General features: G+C 62.5%; 1 protein-coding gene across 1 annotated transcript in view; it reads right to left on the bottom strand.

The window, feature by feature from the left end:
• The window catches only part of LOC137458945 (protein PML-like), a 19,532-nt gene extending 98 nt beyond the window's left edge, over nt 1–19,434 (bottom strand). Inside the window, 11 exon segments of the mRNA XM_068170234.1 lie at nt 1–1,364; nt 2,126–2,282; nt 9,638–9,690; nt 11,459–11,675; nt 11,772–11,843; nt 13,186–13,238; nt 14,822–15,399; nt 17,080–17,597; nt 17,599–17,703; nt 18,383–18,449; nt 19,353–19,434. The exon segment at nt 1–1,364 is cut by the window's left edge and continues 98 nt beyond it. Coding sequence (XP_068026335.1) covers nt 790–1,364; nt 2,126–2,282; nt 9,638–9,690; nt 11,459–11,675; nt 11,772–11,843; nt 13,186–13,238; nt 14,822–15,399; nt 17,080–17,597; nt 17,599–17,703; nt 18,383–18,449; nt 19,353–19,360 — 2,403 coding nt within the window. The 5' untranslated portion in view covers nt 19,361–19,434 and the 3' untranslated portion in view covers nt 1–789.
• Nucleotides 19,435–19,447: the final 13 nt, after the last annotated feature.

The raw sequence follows: 19,447 nt of genomic DNA, 5'->3' as shown, positions 1-19,447 counted from the left end.
GGAGCTGACCTGGGCTCCTGAACCTTTTTAAGGGCCAGGCTGGGAGCTGAGAGGGTCTGCAAATCCTTCTTGCATGCTGCTGCTGCTGGCGGCCCTGCAGAGCATCCCTGGAGAGGAGAGTCCCCCTGCGTCCGTGGTGAGCATCCCTGCACCCCTGCAGCCATGGTCAGCATCCCTGTGGCCATGGTCAGCATCCCTGCACCCCTGTGGCCATGGTGAGCATCCCTGCATCCCTGTGGCCATGGTGAGCATCCCTGCACCCCTGCAACCATGGTCAGCATCCCTGCATCCCTGTGGCCATGGTGAGCATCCCTGCACCCCTGCAACCATGGTCAGCATCCCTGCATCCCTGTGGCCATGGTGAGCATCCCTGCACCCCTGCAACCATGGTGAGCATCCCTGCACCCCTGCAACCATGGTGAGCATCCCTGCACCCCTGTGACCATGGTCAGCATCCCTGCACCCCTGAAGAACATTCCTGTATCCATAATCAGCATCCCTGTGTCCATGATGAGCATCCCTGCATCTATAATCAGCATCCCTGCATTCATGAGGAGCATCCCTGTGTCCATGACCAGCATCCCTGCATCCTCGTGTCTATGATGAGCATCCCTGCACCCCTGAAGAGCATCCCTGTGTCTATAATCATCATCCCTGCATCCCAGCACCCATGAGGAGCATCCCTGCATCCATAATCAGCATCCCTGCATCCAGCACCAGCACCCCTTCCTCCCCGGCCTGCTTCTCCTGAGACCTGGCCAGCTCAGGGGTTCCCCTCAGGGTCGCCCTTCACACCTCCTCCAGCTCCCAGAGGATGAGGCTCCGCCGGGCCAGGACCTTGGCAGCCCTCTTGGTGAGCAGCTTCTCCCTGACCAGGGGCAGCAGCATTGTGTAGCTCTGCAGGTTGCAGTGGCTCAGCACCAGCCCCTTGTCGACCCGGGCGGGGAGCTCCAGGGCCGCCCAGAGATCCTGCAGGGCTTTGGCAGTGGCCAGGGCGCTGGCCTTGTGGAGCCGCTCCCCCAGGTGCCTCCTCAGGAGGTTCTTCAGCCTGTAGGAAGTGGCCCTGGGCAGCTTCTCCTTGACCAAGGGCAGCATGTCCACGTAGCCCTCCACGGCGTGGCAGAAGTCCACTTTCCCGCCGGCGGTGTCCAGGGCTCGGAAGAGAGAGGGCAACTCCGGTGCCCAGAAGTTATAGACCACCAGGGTGGGCCTGGGGAAGGCATAGAGGAAGCAGAGGAGGTGCTGCAGCCCCTCCTCCACGGGGACAACCTGGGAGAGCAGGGCCAGCACCGAGGCCGGCGTCTGAATCAGCGTCCTGAAGGAGTGCTCCCCGCTGGCCGCCGCCACCTCCGTCAGCTGCTGGGCTGGGGGGAGGGAGGGAGGGGAGAGGATGGGGATGGACTATAGTCACAGAACCACCAAGGTTGGAAGAGACCTCAGAGATCATCAAGGCCAACCTGGCACCACAGACCCCATGACTAAACCATGGCTCCAAGGGCCACATCCAATCCCCTCTGCAACACCTCCAGCCATGGGGACTCCACCACCTCCCTGGGCAGCACAGCCCAAGGGCCAATTCCTCTTGCTGCCAACAACTTTCTCCTCCCCTCCAGCCTCAACCTCCCCTGGCACAGCTGCAGACTCTGTCCTCTTCTTCTGGGGCTGCTTGCCTGCCTGGCACAAGAGACCAACCCCCAGCTGGTGACAACCTCCCTGCAGGCAGTTGCAGAGAGCAAGAAGCTCTCCCCTGAGCCTCCTCTTCTGCAGGCTAAGCAAGCCCAGCTCCCTCAGCCTCTCCTCCCAGGGCTGTGCTCCACACCCCTCCCCAGCCTCCTTGCCCTTCTCTGGACACCTTCAAGTCTCTCAATCTCCTTCTGAAACTGAGGAGCCCAGAGCTGGACACAGGACTCAAGCTGTGGCCTCAGCAGTGCTGAGCCCAGGGCACAATCACCTCCCTGCTCCTGCTGGCCACACTCTGCCTGCTGCAGGCCAGGCTGCCCTTGGCCTTCTTGGCCCCCTGGGCACACTGCTGCCTCCTGTTCAGCCAGCTGTCCATCAGCAGCCCCATTTAGGGGGTGCTCCTTCCTGGCCCCCCTCCCCAGCCCCCAGGGAAGGCCATGCTCACTTTTCTGGTCAGCCTTCAAGCTGAGGAACACCAAGGTGCTGAGCTGCGACTCGCTGGCCCAGGGGCTGGGGGGAGCGGCGCTGGGAGGGGGTGAGGTGCCAGCCTCTGACCACAGCGGGCTGGAGGATTTCTTGATGTCCTGAGGCTTGATGAAGACCTGCAAGAGATTGGAGAAGGAGGCCCCAAGTCCCATCTGCCTGCTTGGACCTGGCAAGCCTGAGGAGCACCCTTGGGTGTACCACGGGCTGCAGGCAAGGAGCTAGCTGTGTGCAAGCCATGGGGGCAAGGGGGGGGATGAGGCAGGGTTGGGTGGAGCGTGTCTGGTGTCTCAGGAGTGGGCTGGCCACGGGGAGCCCCTTTGAGAACCCAAAAGCCAGGGTCTGGGCCAAGTGAGCAAGAGCTGAGCCCTGAGGGCAGCTGGTCCTAGGCAGGGGTGGGATCCAGGCAAGTGGCCAAGGGACACAAGACAGAGGGCTGGGGACTCACTGTCCCTCCCTGCAGATCTCAAGTAAGGACATCATAGAATCATGGAATCCTCAGGGCTGGAAGGGAGCTCAGGGCTCAGCCAGCTCCAACCCCCTGCCATGGGCAGGGACACCTCACACCACAGCAGCTTGCTCACAGCCATCTCCAGCCTGGCTGCAAACACCTCCAGGCAGGAGGCTTCCACCACCTCCCTGGGCAGCCTGGGCCAGGCTCTCACCACCCTCCTGGCCAACAACTTCTTCCTCACAGCCAAGCTCAAGCTCCCCACTTCTAGTGCTGCTCCAGCCCCCCCACTCCTATCCCTCCCTGACACCCCAGAGCAGAGGGGCAGGATCCTCTCCCTCCACCTCTGCCAATGGGCACTGGCAGCTCAGCTGCCCTTGCCCTTCTGGGCTGCCAGTGCCCATTGCTGCCTCCCTGGCCCAGGCCTCATTCCTGCCCCCCTCAGAGGTCTCCCAGACCCCTATCCCTCCCTCACACCCTCCAAAGTCCCTCCCCAGCTTGCTTGCAGCCCCCTGCAGATCCTGGGAGGCCACCAGAAGGTCTCCTGGGAGCCTTCTCCTCTCCAGCCTGCACAACCCCAACTCCCTCAGTCTGTGCTCACAGCAGAGCAGCTCCAGCCCTCTGCTCAAACTCCTGGCCCTGCTCTGGACACCTTCCAGCCCCTCCACATCCTTCCTGGCACAGAGGCTCCAGCACTGGCCCCAGAGCTGCAGCTGTGGGCTCAGCAGAGCAGACACAAACATGGCTGAGGAATACCTCCAGGCTTAAAGCAGATTTGCCTGGTGTCTGGAGGCAAAGGGGACAGAACCAGGCCAGGAGCAGGTTTGGTGCCTGTGGTGGGTTGAAATTACTCCCCCCCCCCTCACCACCAGCATAAAACTACCACAGTGCCTCTCCAGGCTCAGCAGATCCAATGCTTGCCACAGCACAGCAGCCACACCAACCACCCTCAGCAGGGCTGCACCTCCACAGCCAGCAGCTCCCTCCAGGACAAAGGCAATTCCAGCCTGGCTGTGCTGAAGGCTGGCTTGGATGAGGCCTTCAGCAAGCTGCCCTAGCAGAAGGTGCCCCCAGCCCACGGCAGGGGGTTGGAACTGGGTGATCTTCCTTCCAGCCCAAACCCTTTTGTCACCCTGTGAGCACAGGACAGGGGTGGGAACTCTTCCCAAAGCAAGCATGCAAAGAGCAGCCCTGCAGCCTCCCTGAAGAATGGCTGGGGGGGCATGGGTCAGTGGTGAGCTGGCAGTGCTGGGCTCATGGTGGGACTTGATGACCTCACCTGATGGTATGAGTAGTCTCTCCCAGCCCAACCCCCCTCCAAGGGTCTGGGAAAGCAAGAGGCCTTTTGCTGCCTGAAGAGCCCCCCACAGCTGGTGGCTTGTGGGCCCAGGCACCTGGCCTTTGCATGAGGGAGGTGGTGTGGGAGGTCCTGCAGCATCCAGGAGCACCTAGGAGCACCCAGGAGCATCCAGGAGCACCTAGGAGCATCCAGGAGCACCTAGGAGCATCCAGAAGCACCCAGGAGCATCCAGGAGCACCCAGGAGCACCTAGGAGCATCCAGAAGCACCTAGGAGCATCCAGAAGCACCCAGGAGCATCCAGAAGCACCTAGGAGCATCCAGAAGCACCCAGGAGCATCCAGAAGCACCTAGGAGCATCCAGGAGCACCCAGGAGCACCTAGGAGCATCCAGAAGCACCCAGGAGCATCCAGAAGCACCTAGGAGCATCCAGAAGCACCCAGGAGCATCCAGAAGCACCTAGGAGCATCCAGGAGCACCCAGGAGCACCTAGGAGCATCCAGAAGCACCCAGGAGCATCCAGAAGCATCCAGGAGCATCCAGGAGCACCCAGGAGCATCCAGAAGCACCTAGGAGCATCCAGAAGCACCCAGGAGCATCCAGAAGCACCTAGGAGCATCCAGGAGCACCCAGGAGCACCTAGGAGCATCCAGGAGCACCTAGGAGCATCCAGAAGCACCCAGGAGCACCCAGGAGCACCCAGGAGCACCTAGGAGCATCCAGAAGCACCCAGGAGCATCCAGAAGCATCTAGGAGCATCCAGAAGCATCTAGGAGCATCCAGAAGCACCCAGGAGCATCCAGGAGCACCTAGGAGCACCCAGGAGCATCCAGGAGCACCTAGGAGCATCCAGAAGCACCTAGGAGCATCCAGGAGCACCCAGGAGCATCCAGAAGCACCTAGGAGCATCCAGAAGCACCCAGGAGCATCCAGAAGCACCCAGGAGCATCTAGGAGCATCCAGGAGCACCCAGGAGCATCCAGAAGCACCCAGGAGCATCCAGAAGCATCCAGGAGCATCCAGGAGCATCCAGGAGCACCTAGGAGCATCCAGAAGCACCCAGGAGCATCCAGGAGCACCTAGGAGCATCCAGAAGCACCCAGGAGCATCTAGGAGCATCTAGGAGCATCCAGGAGCACCCAGGAGCACCTAGGAGATTCCAGGAGCACCTAGGAGCATCCAGAAGCACCCAGGAGCATCCAGGAGCACCTAAGAGCATCCAGGAGCATCTAGGAGCACCTAGGAACATCCAGGAGCATCCAGGAGCGGGCAGCTGGTGGTGGCATCTATGCTGGGTGCCTCCAGCAACACTCCTGGCTCGAAGGGTCAAGGCTGCCAAGCTTCCTCCCTGCTCTGCAGCCGAGGTGGTCTTTGCTGTGGCAGCTGGGGGGGTGAAGACAAGGCTGGGCAGCTTGCCTGGGCTTGAGGAGCAGCCTGAAAGGGAGGTGAGGAACAGCCTCCTGCCTGGAGAGCTGAGGTGAGCTGGGTTCAGGCACTGGCAGAGGCTGCCCAGGGAGGAGGTGGTGTTGGAGTCCCCATCCCTGGAGGTGCCCCAGAGCCCTGTGGCTGGGGCACCTGGGGCCACGGCCGGATGGCCACGCCGGGGGTGGGCTGGTGGTTGGACCTCTTGAGGTCTCCCCCAACCCAAACAATCCTAGGATCCTAGGAGCCTGAGAAGCTCCAGCTTTGGCTTTCCTCCAAGGTGCCATCCCCTGGGCTGGGCAGGCTGCAGGGGGGATGGAGCATCCCTTCTCCTTCACCTCCAGCTTCCCCTCCAGCCCAGGAGTGCTCCAGGAGCAAAACCCAGGGGACACTGAGTGACACAGGCCAAACTGAGGGGGTTGAAGGAGATATAAGGGGGGACTCCTCTATCTGGGAAGGGCCAGGAGGAGGCTGGTAGCAGTGGTGGGGCAGTGCCAGTGTCCCTCCTGCCCCCTTCACCTGCCTGTGGCCTGAAAGGAGCTTAGATGAACCAAGGTGGCAGCGAAGCCTGAGCGCAGATGCTTGTTCCCCAGAGCAGCACCAAGCAGAGGGAGTTCTGAGGCCAGAAAGGTGCAGAGTGAGAGAAGTGCAGGGGCTGGGGAGGGGGAGACCCCCCCCTCAGCAGAGGCAACTGCTGCCAGCCCCGTGCTGGCCGCGGGGGATGGCTCCGGGCAGAGCCAGCTGCCGGTGATGCTCTCTGCTGGCTGCAGCTGGGCCTGCAGAGCATCACCAACCCCAGGCCACCCAGGCTCCTCCCCAGCCTCAGAACCTCCTGCCAGATGTCTTGAGCCCCTAGCAGTTCCCCCAGCCCCTGCCTTCCACCCCTGGCAGGCTGCAGGCTCCTGGAGCTGCATCCAGCTGCCTCCTGCCACTGCTCAGCCTTCTTCCTCCCTCCGCTGCTGCTTCCTCCCCCTCCAAGGCTTTGCCAAGCTCTAAGCCAATTCTTCCTGCTTCTCAAACCAACACTCTCCTACCACCCAGCACCAGAGACCCCTGGGGGCATGGGGGGAGATGTTTCAACCCCCTGGGACATTCTGCTACCCCCTCGAACCCACTGGGCACCAAAGGACACCTGACTGACCCAGGGGACTTCTCACAGCAAGCAGCCAACATCCAACCCTCCAAAGCCTCAGCCAGGGACTTCTTTTGGCCCCATCAGGGAGGAGGGACGAGGGCTTTAGCCCCACAGCTCCTGGGGCTTCCCCCCCTTGGAGCTGGATCAGGAAAGCAAGAGGAGCAAGAGGCAAAACTGACTAAGGAAGGCAGCAGCAGGCTGGGATTCCATCTGGGAACAGCTTTATTGAAGAGCTTCTGCAGCAGGTCATACAAAAAGCAACACCCACAGGGGGCTGTCCCCCCCCTCCTGAAGCCAGCAGCCCACCCCCACCCCAAACTGCTCATGCTTGGCCCCTCTTTGCCCTGGGGATGCCCTGCTGGTGCTGATGGCCCTCTCTCAGCAGGGACCCCCTGCCCTTGGTTCATCTAACCACCTCAGCCAGGGCTCTTGGCTGTGGACACAACCAGGCTCACCCCACTGCCACAGGAGCTTGGGAATGTCACCTAGCGGGGGCGGGACACACACTCAGCTGGTCACTACCAGCCCTGGTGGCTCCCTGGAGCTCCTCAGCCTGTGCAGGCACAGGACTGGAGGTGTTCAAGAGGGGGCTGGGCACTTGGGGCCATGGCTGAGGTAGTCAGGAGGTGCTGGCTGGTAGGTTGGGCTTGGTGACCTCTCAGGTATTTTCCAACCTTATTGACTCTATGACTCCATGACTCCATGGTTCCATGGCTCTATGACTCTCTGAATCTATGACTCTATGACTCTGGTTCCATGACTCCATGACCCTATGACTCTATGACTCCATGGTTCCATGACTGCATGACTCTGACTCCATGACTCTATGACTGATTCTATGACTCCATGGTTCCATGACTCCATGACTGATTCCATGACTCTATGACTCCATGGTTCCAAGACTCCATGGTTCCATGACTCTATGACTCCATGGTTCCATGACTCCATGACTGATTCCATGACTCTATGACTCCATGGTTCCAAGACTCCATGGTTCCATGACTCTATGACTCCATGGTTCCATGATTCTATGACTGCATGATTCTATGATTCCATGGCTCCATGACTCTATGGTTCCATGACTCTACGACCCTATGGTTCCATGACTCCATGGCCCTATGACTCTATGGTTCCATGACTCTATGACTCCATGGTTCCATGACTCCATGACCCCATGGTTCCATGACTCTATGGTTCCATGACTCTATGACTCCATGGTTCCATGACTCCATGACCCCATGGTTCCATGACTCCATGGTTCCATGACTCTATGACTCCATGACTCCATGGTTCCATGACTCCATGGTTCCATGACTCTATGACTCCATGACTCCATGGTTCCATGACTCCATGGTTCCATGACTCCATGGCTCTATGACTCTATGGTTCCATGACTCTATGACTCCATGGTTCCATGACTCTACGACCCTATGGTTCCATGACTCTATGACTCCATGATTCCATGACTCCATGGTTCCATGACTCTATGACTCCATGGTTCCATGACTCCATGGCTCTATGACTCTATGGTTCCATGACTCTATGACTCCATGACTCCATGGTTCCATGACTCCATGGTTCCATGACTCCATGGCTCTATGACTCTATGGTTCCATGACTCTATGACTCCATGGTTCCATGACTCATCGACCCTATGGTTCCATGACTCTATGACTCCATGATTCCATGACTCCATGGTTCCATGACTCTATGACTCCATGGTTCCATGACTCCATGGCTCTATGACTCTATGGTTCCATGACTCTATGACTCCATGACCCCATGGCTCTATGACTTCATGGTTCCATGACTCCATGACCCCATGGTTCCATGACTCCATGGTTCCATGACTCTATGACTCTATGACTCCATGGTTCCATGACTCCATGGCTCTATGACTCTATGGTTCCATGACTCCATGACTCCATGGTTCCATGACTCCATGGCTCTATGACTCTATGGTTCCATGACTCTATGACTCCATGACCCCATGGCTCTATGACTCCATGGTTCCATGACTCCATGACCCCATGGTTCCATGACTCCATGGTTCCATGACTCCATGACCCCATGGTTCCATGACCCCATGGTTCCATGACTCCATGGTTCCATGACTCTATGACTCTATGACTCCATGGTTCCATGACTCCATGGCTCTATGACTCTATGGTTCCATGACTCCATGACTCCATGGTTCCATGACTCCATGGCTCTATGACTCTATGGTTCCATGACTCTATGACTCCATGACCCCATGGTTCCATGACTCTATGGTTCCATGACTCTATGACTCTATGACTCCATGGCTCCATGACTCCATGGCTCTATGACTCTATGGTTCCATGACTCCATGACTCCATGACCCCATGGCTCTATGACTCCATGACTCTATGACTCTATGACCCCATGGTTCCATGACTCCATGGCTCTATGACTCTACGGTTCCATGACTCTATGACTCCATGACTCCATGGTTCCATGACTCTATGACTCCATGACCCCATGGTTCCATGACTCCATGGCTCTATGACTCTATGGTTCCATGACTCTATGACCCCATGGCTCTATGACTCCATGGTTCCATGACTCCATGACCCCATGGTTCCATGACTCCATGGCTCTATGACTCTACGGTTCCATGACTCTATGACTCCATGACTCCATGGTTCCATGACTCTATGACTCCATGACCCCATGGTTCCATGACTCCATGGCTCTATGACTCTATGGTTCCATGACTCTATGACTCCATGATTCCATGGTTCCATGACTGCTGAAGTCCCCCAGCATGGATCCTACATTCAACTCGATGTCTGTAGAGGTTCCTGGGCTTTGTTCTGGGGTGGGGGTGCTGAGGACAAGGCAGGGAAGGAGGAGGCCACAAAGCCTGACCCAAGCCCAGCCTGGGATCCCCAGCTCAGAGCACAGCAGCTTGGGGTTTGCTGTCTCAGAGGCACCAGGAGACAGCAGCCTTGGCCCGGGGCGGGGAGGGGACGCGCACCCAGCTGGGGGATGGCCCTAATGGCAGGGGGGCAAGGCAAAAGGAGGAGGGAAAAGTCCCCCCAGGAGTCCCTGGGTGGTGCTGGGGAGGGAGGAGGCTGGCTGTGAGCGCTGGCAGGCCGGGGGGGAGCGGCTCAGGGGGGAGGCACCTCCGTGGTGTCACTCACCACCGTGTCCTCCGAGCTGTCATCCGAGCTGGAGATGATGATGCTGGTGTCTTCTGGGGGGAGAACAGCAGGAGGCTTGGGGGGGGGGGCATTTTGCACACACCCCACCCACCCTCACAGCAGGACAGCTCCTATCTTCCCAGGACAGCTCCTATCTCCCCAGCCTGGCTGCAGAGGCAAAGGCTTCCACCAGGAGAGGGTGATGGAAGGTGTCCAGAGAGGGGCAAGGAGGCTGGGGAGGGGTCTGGAGCACAGCCCTGGGAGGAGAGGCTGAGGGAGCTGGGCTTGCTTGGCCTGCAGAAGAGGAGGCTCAGGGGAGACCTTGCTCCCTCCAACTGCCTGCAGGGACGTTGGAGCCAGCTGGGGGCTGGTCTCTTGTGCCAGGCAGGCAAGCAGCCCCAGAAGAAGAGGACACAGTCTGCAGCTGTGCCAGGGGAGGTTGAGGCTGGAGGGGAGCAGAAAGTTCTTGGCAGCAAGAGGAATTGGCCCTTGGGCTGTGCTGCCCAGGGAGGTGGTGGAGAACCCATGGCTGGAGGTGTTGCAGAGGGGATTGGATGTGGCCCTTGGAGCCATGGTTGAGTTGATCAGATGGTGCTGGGTGATAGGTTGGACTGGATGAGCTCCAAGGTCTCTTCCAACCTGGTCTATTCTATTCTATTCTATTCTATTCTATTCTATTCTATTCTATTCTATTCTATTCTATTCTATTCTGTTCTGTTCTGTTCTGTTCTGTTCTGTTCTGTTCTGTTCTGTTCTATCCTATTCCACTCCATTCCATTCCATTCCATTCACCTCTGAGAGGTGCTGGGGCAATAAATGGCTCTCAGCACCCTGGGAATGCCTCCAGGGATGGGGGTCCAGCCACCTCCCTGGGCAGCCTGCTGCAGGGTTTGGGAACTCTTTCAGTCCAGAAGTTTCTTCTCATTCCCAACCCAAAGCTCTCCTGCTGCAACTTGAGGCCAGTTCCTCTGGTCCCCTCAGTTGCCCCTGGGGAGAAGAGCTCAGGCCCCACACCTCACTGCAGCCTCCTGGCAGGGAGGTGTTGAGGGCAATGAAGTCTTCCCTCCAGCCTCCTCTCCTTCAGGCTGAGCACCCCCAGCTCCCTCAGCTCTTCCTCACCCAGCCCTGCTCTCCAGACCCTTCCCCAGCTGCCTTGTCCTTCTCTGGCCCTGCCCCAGCCCCTCAATGTCCTTCCTGGAGTCAGGGCCCCAAGACTGACCCCAGCCCTCAAGGAGTGGCCTCCCCAGTGCTGAGCACAGGAGGACAAGCCCTGCCCTGCTCCTGCTGCCCACACTTGCTGCTCCAAGCCAGGATGCTGGTGGCCTTCATGGCCTCCTGGACACACCCTGCCTGGCTGGGCCACCCCCACCCCCAGCCCTGAGCACCACTCCCATGTTTCACCCCCCTGGCAAGCAGCTCCCACCCTCCACCCCTCTGGCTCCAGGAGAAGTTGGCCATGGCTCTGAGTGCAGAGATGGGAAAGCCCCACACTGGAGGGAAGAGCTGGGGGCAAGGAGGAGGAGCAGGTCCCACATCCCAAGTCCCAGATCCCAGGTCCCAGGTCTTACATCCCAAGTCCCAGATCCCAGGTCCCAGGTCCTAAATCCCAGGACCCGGGACCTACATCCCAGGTCCAAGGTCGCAGATCCCAGGTCCTACATCCCAGGTCTCACATCCCAGGTCCCAGATCCCAAGTCCCAGATCCCAGGTCCTATATCCCAGGTCCCACATCCCAGGTCCCAGGTCCCAGATCCCAGGCCCTACATCCCAGGCCCTACATCCCAGCTCCCAGCTCCCAGCTGCCGTGTGCCAGGTCCCTACCTGCATCATCCAGGTGCCTGCCGGCGGCAGGGACGCTGCAGCAGTTCTGCCTGGGTGTGGAGGTGCTGGGCCCCCTCCCAGCACCCCACTGCTCTGCACTGGGCTCGCTGGGGCCTGGCAGGTGCTCAGCCTCCAGCTTCAGCACCTTGGGTGACACCTGGGTGCCGGTGCCCGGGCAGGGGGCCTTGCGCTTGGGCCAGGCGGCCACGGGGAGCTCCTGCCAGGAGAGAGGAGCAGAGAGGGGAGGGAAAGGAGCCAGGCTGGCACCCCCTGGCCCTCCCAGGCTGCCTGGGCTGATTCCCACCATGCTCACCTGCATGTCCTCAAGGCTGATGGTGAAGGTAGGCACCAAGGTCTGGTTCTCAGCCTGCACAGGCTCTTCTTGCTGTGGAGAGAGAGGATGGAGTTAGGCTGAGCCTGGAGAGCTCTCTGCAGGGCTGGGCTGTCCCTGAGCAGGCAGAGTGTGGAGTTAGGCTGAGCCTGGAGAGCTCTCTGCAGGGCTGGGCTGCCTCTGAGCAGGCAGAGTGTGGAGTTAGGCTGAGCCTGGAGAGCTCTCTGCAGGGCTGGGCTGTCCCTGAGCAGGCAGAGTGTGGAGTTAGGCTGAGTCTGGAGAGCTCTCTGCAGGGCTGGGCTGTCCCTGAGCAGGCAGAGTGTGGAGTTAGGCTGAGTCTGGAGAGCTCTCTGCAGGGCTGGGCTGCCTCTGAGCAGGCAGAGTGTGGAGTTAGGCTGAGTCTGGAGAGCTCTCTGCAGGGCTGGGCTGTCCCTGAGCAGGCAGAGTGTGGAGTTAGGCTGAGCCTGGAGAGCTCTCTGCAGGGCTGGGCTGTCCCTGAGCAGGCAGAGTGTGGAGTTAGGCTGAGCCTGGAGAGCTCTCTGCAGGGCTGGGCTGTCCCTGAGCAGCAGAGTGTGGAGTTAGGCTGAGTCTGGAGAGCTCTCTGCAGGGCTGGGCTGCCTCTGAGCAGGCAGAGTGTGGAGTTAGGCTGAGCCTGGAGAGCTCTCTGCAGGGCTGGGCTGTCCCTGAGCAGCAGAGTGTGGAGTTAGGCTGAGCCTGGAGAGCTCTCTGCAGGGCTGGGCTGTCCCTGAGCAGCAGAGTGTGGAGTTAGGCTGAGCCTGGAGAGCTCTCTGCAGGGCTGGGCTGCCTCTGAGCAGGCAGAGTGTGGAGTTAGGCTGAGCCTGGAGAGCTCTCTGCAGGGCTGGGCTGCCTCTGAGCAGGCAGAGTGTGGAGTTAGGCTGAGCCTGGAGAGCTCTCTGCAGGGCTGGGCTGTCCCTGAGCAGCAGAGTGTGGAGTTAGGCTGAGCCTGGAGAGCTCTCTGCAGGGCTGGGCTGCATCTGAGCAGGCAGAGCTGGGGTGGGGGCAGCAGAGGCATCCCCAGCAAGGAGGGAGCCTGAGGCATGCTGTGGCCTTGTGCCTTGCCTGCAGGCTGCTGCCTGAGCTGCAGGTGCCTGGCAGTGCTGCTGCCATGGGCAGCTGGGGTCAGAGATGTGGGATGGAGCAGGAGGAGGGAGAGCACAGCTGGGGGGGGCTGCAAAGCAAGTTCCTCTCTGCCTAGGTGGGGGCATCTCCAGGGGGTTGTTGCTGGTGCAGGCCTGGGGGGGATGGGCTCAGGAGGGGAGGGCAGAGCCCTGGGAAAGGCTGGCCAAGGCCAGAGGAAGGAGGGATCCAGGTGTGGGGCTGAGGCAGGAGCCTTCCCCACACAGCAGCACACTGGGACAGAACCCTGACAGCTCACCTGGTCGTGCTCCAGGTCCACCTCCACCATAGGGACAGTCTGAGAGCTGGAATCTGCCAGGGAGAGAGAGCAAGGCTGTGACCCTCAGGCAGAGCTTCTGCAGCTCCACGCTGGGCTAACCCTCCTGGAGGCTCCAGCATGCAAGGGGCAGCCCTCTGGGCCCCTCTCCCTTCCCCAGCCCTCAGCCTGGGGGTGGAGGAGCCACTGGGAACCCAGAGCTCAACACTGCCAGAGCCTGGCAAGGTTGGCAGGAGGCTGAAACAAAGGAGCTGTGGCCACACAATCAAAGGAGCAAAGCCCAGGGCAAAGGAGGGTCCTACAGGAGGCAACCTGCACTTGGCTCCTTGCAGGGAGCTGGCTCTGAGCCCTGGGAGGAGCTGAGGTGGCCAACAGTCCCCAGGAGCTCCTCCGTCTGCTGCGCCTTGGACCTGGCCCAGCCACCCAAATCCTCCTTCAGGGAGGTCAGGAAGTCCTGGATGCTCCTGGGAAGAGCCTCAGTGTCCCCAGGGGCTGACCTGCAGCCTTCCTCAGCCCTCTGCACCAGAAGGGATGGAGAGGAGGGCTGGGGAGGGGACACAAGGCCTCCCCGCTCCGGGCACAGGGGGCCCCCGGCGCTGGGGAGGGGCGAGGAGGGGGCCCAGGGCTGGTGCTGGGCAGGCAGGCCTGGGGGCAGACCCCCAGGGGGCTGGCAGCGCTCCCTGGGAGGCTCCAGGGCGAGGATGAGGGGGGGTGGCATCTTCAGAGGGGCAGCTGTGCCGGGGAGTGGAGCTGCCTGCGGTGGGGAGAGAGGGAGAAGGAAGCAGAAGGGAAGAGGCAGAGCTTGGAGCAGCTTGCAGAGAGGCTGCTGCTGGCCTCCAACTGCTGACAGAAGCCTCCACTGCTGCAGCCTGAGGCCACTGCCCCTCCTCCTACCACATGCAGGACAAGAAGAGACCAACCCCAAGCTGGCTCCAACCTCCTCTGGAGAGAGCCAGGGCTGCCCTCCCCCTCCTACACACCCCCAGGGCCCAGCTGCCCCTCCCCAGCCCTCTTCTCCCTCTTCTTGTTCCCTTGCAGGGAGCTGGCTCTCAGCCCTGGGAGGAGCTGGGGGCTGAAGTGTGAGAGGTGAGACCCTGGCACAGGTTGCCCAGAGCTGTCAGCTGAGGCCCCAGCCCTGGAGACACTGAAGGTCAGGCATGGTGGGGCCTTGAGCAACCTGATCCTGCTGGAGGGGTCCCTGCTGGCTGCAGGGGGTTGGACCTTTGAGGCTCCCTTCCAACCCCATGCATTCGGTGATGCAGGAGCTGGTCCCAGGCCACACTGCCTGCAGGGTGCCTGCATCCACCCCCAGGGCAAGTCCTCAACCTCCCTTTCTCCAGGCTCAACACCCCCAGGGCCCAGCTGTCCCTCCCCAGCCCTCTTCTCCAGACCCCTCCCCAGCTTCCTTGCCCTTCTCCGGCCCTGCCCCAGCCCCTCCAGCTCCTCCTGGCAGCCAGGGGCGCGACCCCCCCAGCCGCCACTCCCTGCGCAGCCTCACCGGCGCCCGGCGCAGGGGCACGACGCCCGCCCCGGCCCCGGCCCCGGCCCCGACCGACCTCGCCCCCCGCTCCCGGCCCCCCCAGCGCCAGCGCCGCCCCCCGCCCCAGCGCCTCCTCACCTGGGCGCCCTGTCACTCGCTCCACCAGCGCCTGCAGCCGGGCTCTGCACTCCGACAGCTCCCCGGCCGGCGCCGGCTCCTCGGCCGCCGGCGGCTGCAGCCGCTGCAGCTCCTGCAGCGAGCCCTTCACGAAGGGCTGCATGTCCATCACCTCCTGCTCCGTGCCGTACAGCCCCATCTTCTCCACCAGCCGCTCGCCCGCCTCCAGCCGCCGCAGCACCCCCTCCAGCCGCCGCAGCTCCGCCTCCAGCCGCCCCCGGCCCCGCTCCCGACGCGCCTCCAGCAGCCCCAGCAGCTCCTCCTCCTCCCGCCGGATCAGCGCCACCAGCTGCTCCGCACGCTGCCGGATCAGCTCCCGCAGCTCCCGCCGCGCCTCCTCCAGCCGCCCGGCCTGGGCCCGCAGCGCCGAGGCGGCCGCCTCGAACCCGCTCCTGCCGCGCCGCACCTGCTGCCCGAGGGCGCTCAGCTCCTGCTGCCGCCGCTGGCTCTCGCTGCGGACGTCGCAGAAGGGAGCGTGCTGGCTGTCCAGCAGCGCGCAGGAGCAGCACAGCGCCTGCCCGCACTGCCGGCAGTAGATGCTGCAAGGACAGGGGACAGCCCTTCGGTGCCGCACCGGGGACAGCAGCCTCCGCTCCGCTCCCTTCCCCTCCTTTCCGCTCCCCTCCCGCTCCGCTCCCCTTCCCTTCCCTCCGCTCCCCTCCCCTCCGCGCTGGCCTGGGCGCCTGGGCGCACTGCCGGCAGTAGATGCTGCAAGGACAGGGGACAGCCCTTCGGCGCGGCACCGGGGTCAGCAGCCTCCGCTCCGCTCCCCTTCGCTCCCCTCCTCCCCGCTTCCTTCCCCTCCCTTCCCCTCCCGCTTCGCTCCCCTCCCGCTCCGCTCTGCTCCCCTTCCCTGCCCTCCCCTCCCCCCCACTCCATCCTGAGCGCCGGCCGAGCCGGAGGGGAAACTGAGGCACGGCGCCGGCAGGGCTGAGCCTCCCTGCCCTATCCTGGCCGCCTGCGGCTGTGGCAACGGATTTGGGCCTCCCAGACACCTCTCTCCTGCTGGGTGCCTGGCACAAGGCTGCCCGGGGAGGTGGAGTCACCGTCCCTGGTGGTGGGCAGGAACCCTGTGGCCGTGGCACCTGGGGACAGGGACTGATGGCTGTGCTGGGCTGGCTTGGTGCTTGGACTGGATGCCCTCAGGGGCCTTTCCCAACCCAGACTCCTCTGGCACTCTGCACCACCCCCTGCTCCTGCCCGGGATGCCCCCGGGCTTGCAGTGTCCCTCTCCAAAGACAGCTGAAGAAACCCCCTGGGCTCTGCCCCCCCTGGCACAGCTGGGCCTGGAGCAGTGGCCCCAGAGCCACAGCCTCTGAGCTTGCCCTGGGGTGCTCAGTGCTTGAGCCCAGGAGCAGGCCAAGAGGTCTTCTTCTTGCTGAGCTCCACCAGCATCACCCTCCCTACCCTACCCTAGCAAGGAGCACCTCATACACTGCCCTCCCTCTGGCCACCTTGGCCCTGCTCTCCCACCAGCAGCTGGCACCCAGCTCCATCCAAAGCCTCTCCCCCTGCCCTAGACCCCCCCAGCCTCACTGCTCCACACCCCTTTTCCCCATGGCATGGTGCCAGACAGGGCAGCAGCGGGGAGGGCCACCCTGCTCAGCCCCCACAGGGTCTGGCCCAAGCCAGTGCCTGACAACAGCACCAGGGGTGGGGACAGATCCCCTGGGAGCCAACCACTGCTGGGGAGGGGTCTGGAGCACAGCCCTGGGAGGAGAGGCCGAGGGAGCTGGGCTTGCTTAGCCTGCAGAAGAGGAGGCTCAGGGGAGACCTTCTTGCTCTCTGCAACTGCCTGCAGGGAGGTTGGAGCCAGCTGGGGGTTGGTCTCTTGTGCCAGGCAGGCAAGCAGCCCCAGAAGAAGAGGCCACAGTCTGCAGCTGTGCCAGGGGAGGTTGAGGCTGGAGGGGAGGAGAAAGTTGTTGGCAGCAAGAGGAACTGGCCCTTGGGCTGTGCTGCCCAGGGAGGTGGTGGAGTCCCCATGGCTGGAGGTGTTGCAGAGGGGATTGGATGTGGCCCTTGGAGCCATGGTTGAGCTGTCAGGAGGTGCTGGGTGACAGCTTGGACTTGCTGAGCTCTGAGCTCTGAGCTCTTTCCCAACCTGATTGATTCTCTGATTCCATGACCTATGATTCCATGCTCTGTGATTCCCTCACTCTGCCTCGCTGCAGGAAAGGATCTGGGGGAGGGGGGTGCGGAGCAAGGTCCCCAGCTCTCACCTGGCGACGTGTCCCTGGCCAGCGTGGCTGGGCCGGGAGCAGAAGAGGCTGCTGGACTTCCTGGTGTCCTGCAGGAACTGGTGAGCCGACTCGGCCCGCAGCTCCTCCACCCTCCTGGCCTCGTGGCTGCTCTTCTTGAAGAACCACTGGTGGTCCTCGAAGCACTTGGCGCAGAGGAACTCCTCGCACTCGGAGCACCAGACGGCGGCGGGCTGCCCGCGGCAGCGGCTGCAGCCCGGCCCCTGGCTGCCCCGCATCGCCCTGTAGACCTTCAGCCTGGCCTGCAGGTGGATGTACAGCAGGTTGTCTGTCTCCGGGATGCCGTTGGCCTGCGGGATGGGCGCCTGGCACACGGGGCACAGCCCCACCGGCTTGTTCTCGCTCAGGCAGTCCAGGCACAGGCTGTGGAGGCAGGTGAGCAGCTTCAGGTTGGGAGACTCCTGCCGGCAGCGCTCGCACAGCACGAACTGGAAGTCGTCGTCCGCGGAGGGAGGGCGGGGGGAAGAGGGGCGGGGGGGGAGAGGAGCAGGAGGGGCCGGCAGCTGGCTCGGCTGCCTTCTCCATGGGGGCAGCGGCTCTGTCGCCCTCTGCCTGGGAGGAGTGGGAAAGGTCCTGCTGGAGCACCTGAGGTAAAAGGAGGGGGGAAGGAAGGCTCAGTCCCAGATGTGAGGCACCATGAAGACCACCCATGGGCAGCTTGCTCTGCCCACCCCTGCAAGGCAAGGGGAGCTCTCCCGGGGGCAAGCATGAGGACCACCCATGGGCAGCCTGCTCTGCCCACCCCAGCAAGGCAAGGGGAGCTTGCCTGGGGGCGTTCGAGCTGTGGTCCCTCCCTGCCCTCAGCGCGGCACCCTTGCAAGTTCTGACTCCTGGGAGTCCTCCTCTTTGCCTCTGGGGGAAGCCTGGACGGGAAGCCGCCGGAGGTGGGGGGCAGCGGAGGAGCTCCGGCTGCAGAGGGACTTTCCTTTCTCTTTGCTGCCCTCTGCCTCTTCCGGAATTTCAACTGGGGCGGGAATCGGCCCCGGGGGGTGGGGGACGTGGGGGTAGGGGGGTGGCTAAACTTTGGCAACGCTCCCTCCCGGCTCCTGCAAAACCTCTCGGGCAGCTCTAACCTTGGCCCCGATGCATCCCACTCGCCCACCCCCCCACCCTCCCCGCAACCAACCTCCTCCAGCCCAGCAGCGCAGGCAGAAGCCCCCCCGAATAAAGCAAAGACTCTCCCCCAGCCCTTACCACCTCTTTCCACCTCGCAATGATTTGGGGACCCTCCCCCCGCCCCGCAGCGTTGGGTCCCGTTTCTCACCTGCTGGGGCGGCGGCTGGGACAGGGACGGGCAGGGTTCAACGGGCACTTTCGTTTCCCCGAGTTCCCTGGGGGAGGAGGAAGAGGAGGAGCTGACGGGAAGAAGGCGGGAAAGGCCAGGAGGGCGCCCCGGAAAGCTCTGTCCCCGTCCCCTACCCCGGTCCGCCCTCCCCGCCCGTCCCTCGGCCCTGGGCGGGAGGGATGCATCCACCGGGGGGATGCTGGCACCGGAGGGAGGGGATGCGGGCATTGCGGGGGTGCTGGTACCAGGCTGGTGTCGGTACTGGGGGTGCTGGTACCAGGCTGGTGTTGATACTGAGGGGTGCTGGTACCAGGGGCTCCTGGTACCGGGGAGATGTTGGTACCAGGGGGATGCTGGTGGCAGGGGAATGCACGGGTGGGACGCAGTCATTGGGAGGATGCTGGTACCAGGGGCTGTTGGTACTGGGGGTGCTGGTACCGGGGGGGCATGGTGAGAAGGAACTGGGGGGGGGGGGTGGTGAGAAGGAATTGGGGGGGACTTTGGCACGGTGAGAAGGAATTGAGGGGGGCATGGTGAGAAGGAACTGGGGGGGGGAGCTCTGGCACGGTGAGAAGGAATGGAGTGGGACATGGTCAGAAGGAGTTGAGGGGGGCATGGTGAGAAGGAACCGGGGGGGGGCATGGTGAGAAGCAACTGGGGGGGAGCTCTAGCACGGTGAGAAGGAATTGATGGGGGCATGGTGAGAAGGAACTAGGGGGGAGCTCTGGCAGGGTGAGAAGGCCACGCCAGAGCAAGACTGGCTGGAGGAAAAAGCACCTCTCCCTCTTCCCTGTGGGGCTGGGGCACCCTGGGGACCCCACCCCCCCCACCCCACCCCACCCCACCCCGGCTCCAGCAAGCCGAAGGCACGCTGGGGAGCCAGCGCCCTCCCCGCGGCCGGGGCAGCGATCCCCGGCAGGCTGTCCCCCGCCCCGGCAGCACAACTCACCCCGCCATGGAGCCGGGGAGCCGTGGCGTCCTTGCTCCGTCACCAGCCACATGACGGCGAACCAGGAAGCAGCCGAGCGGCTTCCCTCCTCCTCC

The sequence above is a fragment of the Melanerpes formicivorus genome, unplaced genomic scaffold (assembly GCF_026170545.1).
Source record: "Melanerpes formicivorus ecotype bairdi unplaced genomic scaffold, bMelFor1.0.p_v2 SCAF_297, whole genome shotgun sequence".
NCBI classification, from domain to species: Eukaryota; Metazoa; Chordata; class Aves; order Piciformes; family Picidae; genus Melanerpes; species Melanerpes formicivorus.
This window is presented reverse-complemented; position numbering and strand designations above follow the sequence as displayed.